The sequence below is a fragment of the Phyllopteryx taeniolatus genome, chromosome 10 (genome assembly GCF_024500385.1).
Source record: "Phyllopteryx taeniolatus isolate TA_2022b chromosome 10, UOR_Ptae_1.2, whole genome shotgun sequence".
Taxonomy (NCBI): domain Eukaryota; kingdom Metazoa; phylum Chordata; class Actinopteri; order Syngnathiformes; family Syngnathidae; genus Phyllopteryx; species Phyllopteryx taeniolatus.
This window is the reverse complement of record NC_084511.1, coordinates 14,612,883-14,626,328: the sequence shown is the minus strand read 5'-3', so window position 1 is coordinate 14,626,328 and position 13,446 is coordinate 14,612,883. Positions and strand designations below refer to the sequence as shown.

At 40.0% G+C, this 13,446-nt stretch overlaps 1 protein-coding gene across 1 annotated transcript; it reads left to right on the top strand.

Moving 5' to 3' along the window:
- The first annotated feature begins 4,030 nt into the window (after window positions 1-4,030).
- On the top strand, window positions 4,031-13,407 carry gnpda1 (glucosamine-6-phosphate deaminase 1). Its single transcript, XM_061786611.1, has 6 exons — window positions 4,031-6,284; window positions 6,429-6,530; window positions 7,646-7,828; window positions 7,940-8,124; window positions 9,864-10,038; window positions 13,187-13,407. The coding sequence occupies exons 1-6, from the start codon at window positions 6,161-6,163 to the stop codon at window positions 13,243-13,245; spliced, it is 828 nt and encodes a 275-aa protein (XP_061642595.1). The 5' UTR covers window positions 4,031-6,160; the 3' UTR covers window positions 13,246-13,407.
- The last annotated feature ends 39 nt before the right edge of the window (window positions 13,408-13,446 follow it).

Here is a 13,446-nt window from a genome sequence, read left to right as displayed (position 1 = left end):
TATGCTTTTGCGAGGATAAATCTCTTTTTAATGACACAACTAGAATGGAATTTTTTCTTTTTTCTTTGTAGTTGCAGTAGTAATAGTTCACTATGACATGGGTTATGAATAGTTTGAGCAAAATTGAGGGGAAAAAAACAACATATTACACACTTAGAGGTGACTAAAATAAACATGCCAATAATTCAGAATACTGTGTATATAAAATAAGTGGAATAATGCATAGTTTTAGCTTTTTAGTCAAATTAATATACATTTAACATGTACATGCAGTGTACTGTACATGCATCAAGAATCTGCCATTGTCTTATTTATTTTTAAAGGACGTTACTGTCCGAAGTCCTTATTGGATGATGGCGTTTAGGGCAAATGACGTCACCAATGATGTTCGAAGCCTGGCGATTTGTGAGAAATGACACTGCTACTTATTTCCATGAAACCTTTGAGAAAGATTGTTTTCCACAATGTGGGAACATTTTGATCTGTTCGCTCCCTTTAAGTTATAAGTACACATTTGTTGTTGTGACTTTCGGCTTGTCCTCCAGGTGTTCGCCAGAGCGAGTGACTAGCACGATTTGCTTGGCAGTTTTGTAATACGGCAGTTTTTCTTTGCATGCTTTTATGCAGTAACTGTTTTTGTCCCTGTTCTTTTAACCCAAGGTGAAGTGTTTGCGTGCGTGCTTAGGTATTGGGATATAACAACAACGCCTCACCCATATGCTAAGGTATTTTCATGTTCTGAAAAAGAAAAATAGGCGAATATGGCTCGACCCATCCTAGGTGAGGCATTTAAAAATATCCGTTGTAGGAATATCCATTCTTGACATACACTATATATTGCCAAATAACTTTGCTTACCTGCTTTGACACATACACTCCCCTCCAAAAGTCTTAGAACGGCAAGGTCAATTCCTTTGTTTTAGTTGTATACTGAAGACATTTGGGTTTCAGATCAAAAGATGAATACGAGACAAATGTTCAGAATTCCAGCTGTTATTTTGGTATCTAGATGTGTTAAACTAGGACAGAGCACCTTTTGTTTGAAGCCACCCACTTTTCAAGTATTGGAACAGTCATTATTAAATTAACTTAAAATGAATAATATTTAATATTTGGTGGCATAACCCTTACTTGCAATAACTACATCAAACCTGGGATCCATTGACTTCACCAGTTTGAAATGCTTTTCCAGGCCTTTACTGCAGCCTCTTTCAGTCAGTTCTTGTTTGTTTCTGGGGGTTTCTCCCTTCAGTCTCCTCTTCAGGAACTAAAATGCATGCTCTGTTGGGTTAAGGTCTGGTGATTGACTTGGCCAGTCTACGACCTTCGACTTTTTCCCCCTGATGAAGTCCTTTGGTGTGTTGGCAGTGTGTTTTTGGTCATTGTCTTGTTGCGTGATGAAGTTTCTCCCAGTTAGTTTGGATGCATTTTTCTGTAAATTGCCAGACAAAATTATTTTGTAGACTTCAGAATTCATTCAGCTGCTACCATCATGAGTTACATCATCAATAAAGACTAGTGAGCTCGTTCCAGAAGCAGCCACGCAAGCCCAACCCATAACATTACCTTCACCGTGCTTCACAGATGAGCTTGTGTGTTTTGGATCATAAGCAGGTAGGATACTGCTCAAGAGAGAGAGAATCCTTTCTTTCGCCAACCTTTGGCCTTTCTGATCATTTTGGTAGAGGTTCATCTTGGTCTCATCAGTCCATAAAACCTTTGTGGCTCAATCGCTGTACTTTGCAAAATCCAATCTGGCCTTGTGACTCTTTTTGCTGAAGAGTGGTTCGCATCTTGTGGTATGGCCTGTGTATTTTTTCTTCAAGTCTTCTTCGAACAGTGGATTGTGATACCTTAACCCCCGCCCTATGGAGGTTGGCAGTGATGTCATTGACTTGTCTTTGGGTGTTTCTTCACAGCTGTCACAATGTTTCTGTCAACAACTGCTGTTGATACCCTTGGCCGACCTGTTCGTTGTCTGTTTCTCAGTACACAAGTAGTTTATTTCTTTTTCAGGACATTAAAAATTGTTGTATTGGCTATGCTCAATGTTTGTGCAATTATCACGGGACGCACATGTCATGGAAACAATGAGTCCCAACCTGGGAACAATGAGTCCCTGCAACTTATCATCACGGAATACAGATACAGTAATCCTACGTTATATCGGGGTTCTTGCTTCGCGGTCCAGCTTTATTGCATATTTTTATTACAGTAGTTGGTCTATTTTCATCCCAAAAACATGCATGGTAGGTTGATTGAAGACTCTAAATTGCCTGAAGGTGTGAATGGGAGTGCAAATGGCTGTTCAGGATGTACCCCGCCTCTCGCCCGAATATAGCTGGCATAGGCTCCAGCACTTCCGCGACCCTAGTGACGATAAGCGGTACAGAAATGGATGGATGGATGGCTATTTTCCTAAAAACTATCACGACAAATGATAGCATCGTTGCTGTTTTTTTATGCCACTGATGTAATCATATTAGACCATAATAATTCAAGTACATCCTTAAGAACAATTCACTTTTAATTCTAATTCTAAGAAGAATGAACATTTACATTGTAATGTATAACAATAAATATCTTGGATAAAAAATATCAATAAAACAGACTCAGGATCTGCTCCCAAAAATTGCACTTCTACAGATACTAAATATTGGCACACCGGTATAGTCATTAATGCCTTAACAGGCAATACACTGCCAATGAATTTTTCAGTTGATGAAGAAAAAATGCCAAGTAGCATGATTAATGGCAACACAAGTAGATCTAAGCAACCTGTTTTGATTCAAGATGTGTACTACTATTTAATAGTCTCCAGCCTTTCTTTAAACGCTGCTTTGTCAACATGTTCAATAGTTACATCTCTATACAATAGTAACGCTATGCTATATATAATGTAAGCATATGTGTGTCATATTCACATTTGTATTTGAATTGTTGGGCAAAGGGTTCCATAATTGCAAGATGACAGGAAACGGAAAATGTCCCACTTGTGTTTTCTGTTCCCAGTTGAAGAAATTGGGTGAGATGGTTGTGTTTAAAATGGATTTTGTCACTTTGAGGTTTTAAGTTTTGTTGTCTTTAATGCGACTTCATACAAATTCGACATACCAGCTTGTTGTTGTTAGCGGGATGGCCGCGTTCATCTGGTTTGAATCCAATATTTTCCCACATTGTCGCGGTGGTGGCAGGTGTACGCACCCTCTGTTTTTTCCCTTTTCTGTTTAATTTGCTTCTTCGTCTCATGGCAGGGCCGGCCCACTGGCCCATCGGGGATATCCCCGGTCTCCCCGTACGCCCGTCTGGTCTTGGCTTGGATGGGATGCAGCTGCTCGGTCATGGAAACCCATTCCATGAAGCTCTCTGTTGCACAGTTCTTGAGCTAATTTGTAGTTCACATGAAGTTTGGAGGTCTGTGGCGATTGACTCGGCAGAAAGTTGGCGACCTCTTTGCATTATGCGCCTCAGCATCTGTTGACACCGCTCCATCAGTTTATGTGGCCTACCGCTTCATGGCTGAGCTGCTGTCGTTCCCAAATTGCTTCCACGTTCTTACAGTAAATCTTATAGTCAATTGTGGAATATTTAGGAGCGAGGAAATTTCACGATTGGATTTATGGCACAGATGGCGTCCTATCATAGTTCCACGCTGGAATTCAATGAGCTCCTGAGAGTGATCAATTCTTTCACAAACTGATTTATATTTTCTTCTTTTAACCTTTATGTTCACCTTCTCTTTAGGCTGTAAAGGCCTTGGTTGAGGACAAATACAGAAAGCTGAGGTCCAGAAGGTCTAGCAGTGGGATATCTGTGGACCACTGCCTCCTGAGTACCATGTGAAAGTGTTCTCCAAAGCCGGAAAGGTTGTTTACAAGAAAACAAACAGACTGAGTCCGAGTCTGAGCACAGTAGAAAAACTATTGTTTCTGTATAACAATGAACAGGGGCATTTTTAGTCATTTGGATATCCAAGGCAACCCCAGTCATGTGACCCTCCACTTGTGTGTACTGCAAAAAATTGCAATACTTGTTCATCAACTAAAGAGTGTGACATTGTCGTTACGCACAGGGCTTGACATTAACGCCCGCCCACCTGCTAACTGCGGGTCAATTTCTAGCGTGGCAGACTGGCACTCCCACAAGCCACTTTGGCTGGTTTCGCTCAGCACCGCCCAGCCCCATCCACCGTTGATGAATGCTTTTCGATTGGGAAAACCTTTGCTCAGAATCAAATTGTTGGAAATGTATTTAATAATCGATGTCATTGTTTATTTTTTGAAGCTTTGTTTTTCTCTCAAAACTGCCCCCGTAGCCTCCCGCTGATGCTGCGCTTGTCTGCCTTCTATGATGATGCACATGCGCATAGTGGTAATCCGGGTCGGCCATGATGTTACCAAAAAAATACCAATGTTATCAATCAACACCCTGCCCCATTGACCAATGCTTTTTCAAAATGTTGACTGCTAGAAACTCTGGGAAACCAGTAGCCACAGTGGCTGATGAGCAAAAAAAGTTAATGTCAAGCCCTGGTTATGCAGTGTCACTGAAAATGGTTGAAACCTTTGGTAGTTTTAATAAAAACTGTTGTCTTCAGGGGCAGCACAGTGCACGGTTGGTTAGCACATCTGCCGAACAGTGCTAAGGTCCCTGTTCAAACCTGGCCCCGCCTCTCGCCCGAATTCATCTGAGATGGGCGCCAGCAGACCCGTGACTCCAGTGAGGATAAGCGGTTCGGAAGATGGATGTTTTCCTCTGGCCTCTCTTGTTTTGCTCCCTTCCTCCTTAATCAAGTCTGCATATGCCTAGTAAGAAGATTGAATAGTCCATTGCACGAGAAGGGATGGCGAGCATCCGAAACTTGCATGAAAGATTAAGCATTTTGATGTTTTTAAGGGAGTGAATTAAGACCAAAACAATAATCACATTAAATCAAAGAAAACTTTTTAAATCAGTTTTTATGAGATGTTTGAAGCCCCAGTCTGGGAATCTCACAGTTGCAGACAATTGCCTGTGTTTTCCTAATGGTAAGTCTGCCCCTGACAAAATCACCCCAGTTTTCACAAGCACAATTGATGTCCCATTTCTGTCCCGTCCTTTGAAAACACTGCAACACTTCTAACAGGACATCGCATGTCCTATTGTACTTATTTAATCATCGTCTGAATTCATACTGGTAGTAATTAAAAATATACCTCTGTCTCCATTACTCACACATTAATTAAAAACATTTGATGAATGGATGAACCACACGAAATCAAATGAATGTGTTTTATTTCTATTCGCAGTGAATATGCTCCAAGGGGCCTTACAGTTTAAAAGGCATTTACGTTTTTGACCAGCAGAGGGGTTTGTGTGCACATGAAGCCTCAAGTTTTTCAGTTTTGTTTTTTTAAGCCTCAAGAAACACTGCGCAGATTTTGTTGAATGTTACGTCGAAACACTAAGCATATCAAGTTTACATTCAGCTGGTAAGACAAACGTGTTTGCGAGAATACAAATTTTAATTATCAATCCTATTTGAAACCTTAAATCTTTGTTCCAAATGAGTTAGGATGCTAGCAAACGGCTAGCCGCCAACGCGGAGAGGATACAACGTGACGTCATTTCCGTGGTGACTTCCGTAAATAATTTGATGATTACATTATAAACATCTAAATTAAAAAATGCACGTTTTTTAATTTTATTTATTTTTTACAGTAGTAATTTATTTTGCGCATTGTTTTACATTTTTGCTGGTAATAATTTAAGCAACGACAAAATCTGAGGAGCCGTTTGGGAGCCTTTTAAGTGAGCCGACCCAAGAAAGCCGCTTCTCTGAAGAGCCGGAACATCACTAGTATCCATCCGCCACAGCACGGATCACATGACCGAACAAACCGCGCACGCACACACTTTGAGGCAGTAGCAACCCGCAACTATTTTCTGTACTGTCGTTAAAGTTTTAGCTTTGTCTTCTGAAAGTTTTTGTGTAGCTTATTTTTGCAACTCTAATACAACATCATTATTCTAAACGTACTGTAACTAGATTAGGTTGCTAGATGAGTCTAAAGTCTGATTAGTCTAAAGTCTGATGTAGGTGTGTTTTGTCCTCAAATGCATCGTGGTTAACTTCAGATAAACTGCTATAACTCCTTTTTTTTTTTTTACAAACGGGAAAATGAAACTGATTATCCTCAATGACTACGACGCGTCGAGCGAGTGGGCAGCAAAGTACATCAGGAATAAGATTTTACTTTTCAAACCTGGACCCTCCCGATGTTTCACCCTTGGTCTTCCTACTGGTGAGTATCTGACAGCCCCACGGTTTTACAAATTTTACACTAACAATATGGAATCGTCTATGCACAAGACCAGTGAATTAGCTACAACAGGCCCTAGTAGAATCAAATGTTGCAATCAAAGCTTTTTCTTTTGCTCACCTCCAGGAAGCACTCCATTAGGCTGTTATAAGAAACTGATTGAGTATTACAAGAAAGGAGAACTCTCTTTCCAGTATGTCAAGACGTTCAACATGGATGAATATGTGGGTAAGTCATCACTTTCTAAAGGAGAATTTTTTTTGCATTGTTTCCTCCCCCTTTATCAACAGTTCCCAGTTATCTTAATATCCTGTCTGTGACTGTGCTTGTGTCAAAATACCCCAAGGATCAGGAATGAAAACAGTTTTTACACCATATTCCCTGTCTTGCTGAAATCAGCTCGTTTTGTCATGCAAGTGAGCCAACCCTCATCCTGCCCCAATGTCCCCCCCACATGGTCAAACACACAATACCTTTTGATTTTTATATGATTATGCTGCTTGAAAATGTTTCTTTAGCTCTGGAACTTAGCTGCCAAGTTATTGGCTGAGAAACTAAATCAGCCTCACTGTTATGTAACTGTGCGACGGAAGTGTAAAAACGCTCACTCATAGACACATTTTCAGAAATACGCAGATAACTGAGACCCTACGAGCCGTTGCTTGGTCGTTGTCTTTGCTTTATGCCGCAAGCCAAAATATGAGTTATGAGTGTGTGTGTGGGGGGGGGGGGGGGAGGGGGGTAGTTGCAGATGGACTTTAAGACATTTATTGAACATTATAAGCAGTCAAAACACAAATATCCGAATGATACTTGCAAGGTAAATAAAGTAGACGGCAGACACTCACACTGAACTAACTGGCCAACCCGAGTGACTCCGGCTCATGATGTCACTCTCTATGCCACGCCCCTAGAAGGCACACATCAACACACGAATACTCCAGTGTATGTATGATACTTTCAGCTTAATTACAATTAATAAAACCAGCTAAATGCTTTAGATTCTGTTCATGTTTTTATACAATACAGTGCTATTTTTCCAGGTTAAAAAATATGTAACAGAATTTTTAGGATGAGTGTTGGGGGGTTTGGAACATATTATTTACATTTCTGTTCATTTCAATGGAGAAAATTGATCGTATATGCAGATAAATTGACTTGCGAACAAAATAAACTCTTGATTCAAGGTATCACTGTAGTTGGTTGTTTAAGTTCACACTTAATGCGTTGGCATGTGTGTCAGAGACCCAACGTTTTGTATCCAAATAATCAAAAGTCAATTTCCCATAATATGGCCCCTTTAATGTTTGACCAATGCACTTTGTTAAAACCCAAAAATCCAGGACTTCCCAGAGATCACCCCGAGAGCTACCATTCCTTCATGTGGAATAACTTCTTCAAGCACATCGACATACGAGCAGAGAACACGCACATCCTCGACGGCAACGCTGCAGACTTGCAAGCTGAGTGTGACGCCTTCGAGGAGAAAATAACAGCAGCCGGGGGCATTGAGCTGTTTGTTGGAGGTATCGAACGAAGCCCAGATTAAGCAATCGTGTGTTTACGACATCTTATCTTGTGGAGGAATCAAGACATCAATCTGTTACGTCACACAAATGTTCTTCCTGTCACCTTAGGAATCGGGCCAGATGGCCACATAGCCTTTAACGAGCCCGGATCAAGCCTGGTGTCTAGGACGAGGATGAAGACTTTGGCAAGGGACACAATTGTGGCCAACGCCAGATTCTTTGATGGAGACCTCTCCAAAGTGCCCACCATGGCACTGACTGTTGGAGTGGGCACAGTCATGGATGCAAAGGAGGTTAGATTCACGATCAATGTCAACACGTCTTTTATATCTTGCAGAAGTGCAAGAAGGCCACATCTTTAATTTATTTGTTACTTTCGTCAGTGTTGCGTGGTTTATACTAAGGGCTTATCTCAAGTCTGTTAATTGCAACATTCCTAGAGTCTCGCTCCTTGAAACATTGAAAGTGACCCAGAAGTTGTTCTCATGCTGCCATATTAAGGAACATCTTAATTGTCTTAAACGCTCATCGAGGTTCGAGGATTCATCATCGAAGAGGTTCCACAGGATATCTTAAATCGAGGGACCTCTTGATGTATGCTCTGCGGAAGTCTTATAGCTCCTCGATGGTGACGTACAGTGCTGCTTGAAAGTTTGTGAACCCTGCTGACATGGTCAGTCTTTTGGTTAAAAAAAAAACAAAACCTTGTTAACTTTATTTAATTCAACAAGCATGTTCCTCCCCTCAAAAACTGATAATTGTATGTATGCAAAAGTATGTGAACCCCCAGCTGCATTGGTTTTATCCAGTAGGTAGAAGACAGGCTAAACATTTGAGGGCTGATTAAATTATTTAAACAGACCAATGAAATAAGTGAAAGGGTTTGGCCTGCACTAATTAAGAGAGAGATGCAAGCAACCAAACCAACTGTGGTCCCATAAAAATCAACAAAATCAAGAGCAAAGGAGAGAGCAGAGGATATGTCAGACCATTCTCGAAAGATTCCAGGTCCATCCATCCACTGTAAGACAAATCATTTTCAAATGAAGTCTTCAACATGACACCAACTCTGCCAAAATTGGACGCCCATCAAAACTATTACCCAGAAACACCAGGGGAAAAAAATAGGTAAAGGCTGAACCCGATATCACCTCTAGAGAGTTGCAGATCTCTGGTCGCATCTCAGATAAATGTGCATGTGTCTACTATTAGATGGAAATTGAATAGTCATGACATTCATGGGAGTGGTTCTAGAAGGAAGCATGTGTTCTCAAAAAAGAACAAATCTGCCCTTTTCAACTTTCCAGAGAGAACTTGGACAAGCCAGAGGCCTTTTGGAAGTCCTTTCTCTGGACAGACAAGTGAAAAATATAATTATTTGGTCACAATCAAAACCACCGTGTTTGGAGAAAAGCCAGCACTGCATATGGTGGAAATGTGAAGGTCTGGGGCTGCTTACCAATTCTGGACTTGGACGAATCCATCGTATCTTAAGAGCCATGACTTTCCAGGTGTAAAGTCTGGTACATACCAGATGTCACTCCAACTCTCTCGACTGGCTGAGTTTTACCAGAACTAGTGCGCAAAAGATGTGAGAGACTGGTTAGTGGTTAGTTAATGTCTGGTGGAATTCATGGTTCCCAGGCCAAACCCTTTCCCCAATGATGTCATTTCATTGGTCTGCTTAAATGATTTAATAAGCGCCCAAATGTTTAGCCTGTGTGTTTTGCTTGCTTGATTTAACCAATGCAGTTAGAGGTTCACGTACTTTTGCACACATACAATTATTGGTTTTTGTAGGGGAAAAAAACGTGCTTGTTGGATTAAATAATGAGAATATAGCTCTTTTTGTGTCGGAGTGTACTATTTGAAAGGTATGATTTACAAATTGGGATTTAGGTGTATGTTTAACAAGGTTAGTTGAATGTTTTTTTTTACCAAAAACAGAGACGAGAAGAGAGACGTGTTCACCACTAGGTCACCGTTCTGCCCTAATATCTTCAAAAGGATTACTTTTTAATTGTATCCACAGGTGATGATTCTCATCACTGGAGCTCACAAGGCTTTTGCTTTGTACAAAGCCATAGAAGACGGCGTGAACCACATGTGGACTGTGTCCGCATTCCAGCAGCACCCACAGACTGTTTTTGTATGTGACGAAGACGCCACTCTGGAACTGAGGGTCAAGACTGTGAAATATTTCAAAGGTGAGATATAATTATAACATTACGGAAGCGTATTGCTGCCAGACTAAAAAAAAAAAGTCACAGTATCATGTAATGACCTGGAAAGTATTACAGAATTACGTAAAAAGTTCATTATCCTAATAATATCTTGTTGTAATGTGAACCTATGAATCCGCCTTGGAGTATGCGTATTGATGACAATCCCATCCACGGTGCTTAATAACTGTAGAATCTCACCATGTCTCAAGCCAAGTATAAAGTGCAGTGTGGGCGAAGAGTAACTAGGCAATAAAAATTGGTAATAAAATCCAGATTCCTATTACAAATTGATTGAATCAAATGAAACATGTTCTTTAAATGAAATGAAAGTAAAGAAAAAGAAAGTTTGCTGCTGTCTTAGCTCGCTTCTGAACAGTCAAGTGACCGCCCATCTTAAAAATAATGACAATAAGAAATACCCATTAGTTTTGTCTGTTTGAAAAAAAAATTCGTAATGACTTGAGTCATACAAAAAAATTATATCAGAAATTTCTAATGTCTGCTTAATTTTACCCAGCCTGTAGAATTTAATTGAATCGTCTGAACGAGCCATATTCTTGCTTCACATCTCTTCCATCATTTAACGTGGCCTGTTTATCTTGTTTTACCATGAAAATATCACATCTTGAAATAACGTGACAATTTCACGTTATAACGTGAAAACATCATACAGTGGAACCTCGATAGAACGGACTAATAGGGGCGGGGGGGTTGTCCGATATACTGTAGCCGATTGTCCAATACGTTGAAGCACTTTATTTATTTTTTTAGGCCATATGCACCCATTTTACTGTACAGTACATAATTAGTGTTTTGTAGGTTGTTTTTTTTACGTGGTCTACAACGCCCATTACAGTACAAAGTTGTTGTAAATAATATTAAAAAAAGCTTGAAAATGTTTGAAAGATGAACATTTTATCCAAACTCAGGGACCTCGTTTGATGTGCGTCCCGCGTCTCAAGACGCGCAAAAATTAGCAGGGACGCATAAAGTACAATCAATCTGCGTCTTAGGACGCAGAGCTATGTCTTAGTGCGTCGAGGTGCTGGAAATCTGGTGTATGAAATTATTATTTTTTTTTATTAGAGAGCAACTAATTTGGTTGCATATGTGCCCTAATTTCTGAATGGTGCAGCAAAAAAAAACAACAACAAAAAACAGAGGGTGTCTAGAGGTGCCCAGTCATTTGAAGAAGAAAAAAAAAATTTCCGCGACTTTAAAGCACACATGAAACCCATCGTGTTTTCTAAACCAATCAGAGATAATGAAGGGTAGGGGCCCTCCGTCTGATTGGCCGTGTGTATGTGTGCGCGTGCGTTTAAAATGCAGGTGCTCGCGTGCACAAAGTTTTCTGACAGCGAGCCGGTAGCTGCACAGTTACAGAAAATTGAGCGGCATCAATTGAATTAGTTCCAAAGCCTGGTGCCACCGCAACGGTGTGGGAACATTTTGGATGCAGCCATGCCGCTAACACTAACGAGCTGGTATTTCAAATTTGTATGACGTCGCAACAAAGACAACACAACTTAAAACCTCAAAGTGACAAAATCCATTTTAAACAACCATCCCACCCAATTTATTCAGCTGGGAACAAAAACGGTGGGACATTTCCCCTTTTCCCGTCAGCTTGCAATTATGGAACCCTTTGCCCAACAATGCAAATACAAACGTGAATATGGCGCACATATGCTCACATTACAGTATATCGTTACTATTTTACAGAGATGTAGCTATTGAACCTGTTGACAAAGCAGCGTTTAAAGAAAGGCTACAGACTTTTAAAAAGTAGTACACATCTATGAATCAAAACAGGCTGCTTTGATCTACTTGTTGTCGTTAATGTTGCTACTTGGCACTTTTTCCTAATCAACTGAAAACTTGATTGGCAGGATATTGCCTGTTAAGGCATTAACGACTGTTTATACATCTTTGCTAAATGTTCAATATTTCAGTGCAAATTTTGTGAACAGAGCCTGGGTCTGTTTTATAATTTTTTTTTAATCAAAGATATTTTATTTATTGTTATACATTACAATGTCAATGTATATTATTCTTAGAATTAAAAGTCAATTGTTCTTAAAAAGGAGGTACTTGTATGATTATGCTCTATCATTATATTAGTGGCATAAAAAACATCAAGGATACCATCGTTTGTCGTGATAGTTTTTGGGAAAATATATTGTCCTAAAAAATGTGCTGTCATGACAGGCATAAACAAATATACTGAGAGAGAGCAAGAGCAAAGTATTACACAAAAATATTGTACAAACAGTATAAAAAATAGAGAAACAACTGTAATAAAAATCTGCAATATAGTTGAACCGTGAGATAGCGGAGGAGTACTGTATCTGTATAACGTGATGATAAGTAGCAAGGACTCATTTTTTCTGTGACCTGCATCTATGCAAACTTACCCACGCCGCTGTACTTGGTCCTGGTGACTTTGTTGATGTACAGTATTCATCATAGGCGAGTCAGTTTCATGAGCCGTGAGGAATTAGTGTGCTTCCTAGTTCCAGATCCATTGCCAAGGGCGCACGGCTTTACATTATTATTATTATTTTTTTACTGTACCATAAATAGCATGTTCCAGAATCCAGAAACTTGTTTTCTATTCTTTAGAGTTAACACTGCCGCCATGCCACTCACTCTCTGTGCTGCGCTCTATGCACAGTAGACAATAGATATAACCAGCATGACATGGCCACCACGTCAATGCCCCACTTTCAACATGGACGCCACGTATGCACGGGATGCACGTCTTTTTTTATTTGATCTAGTCATATTGTATATCTGTGACCCGGAAATACTGTACGTCAGTCCCCACAGCGCTAGTAAACAACAGCAACCAGTTCTGGAACCAACAGACTGTCAATGGCAGTTTAAGTGACAAAAGCAAACTATTTATGGACACAGTGTTCAGTCCCGATGGTCCGTTTTATCCGATATGTTATATCGGGGTCCATTTTATCGAGGTTCCTCTGTATATTGAAATAATATGATACAGTAAGTTGAGCCCTTGAGCCTTTTTTAGTGTGGCAGCAATACGCTTCCGGACAACATCGGTCAAGATAAAAAAAATATATATATATATTCAAAACGCTTATTGTTTTGTTTCTCTCTCCTGTAGGGATGATGCATGTGCACAACAAGCTGGTAGAGTTACCTGATTTAGAGCCCAAGAAATGAGGATATTTTAAATAACATTTTTTGTGATTACGCATTTTAAAAAATATACACATTCCAATGACTCCTCTGTACTCAGGCAGGGAAATATGGGTGGAGAATCAAGTTTTTGTTTTTACAACTGTTTCACATTTATAATAAAGTGATTTGAAGTTGCACTTTGAATGAAGCCTTGTTTTTCCTCGACACCAAGGAATGTCCCTA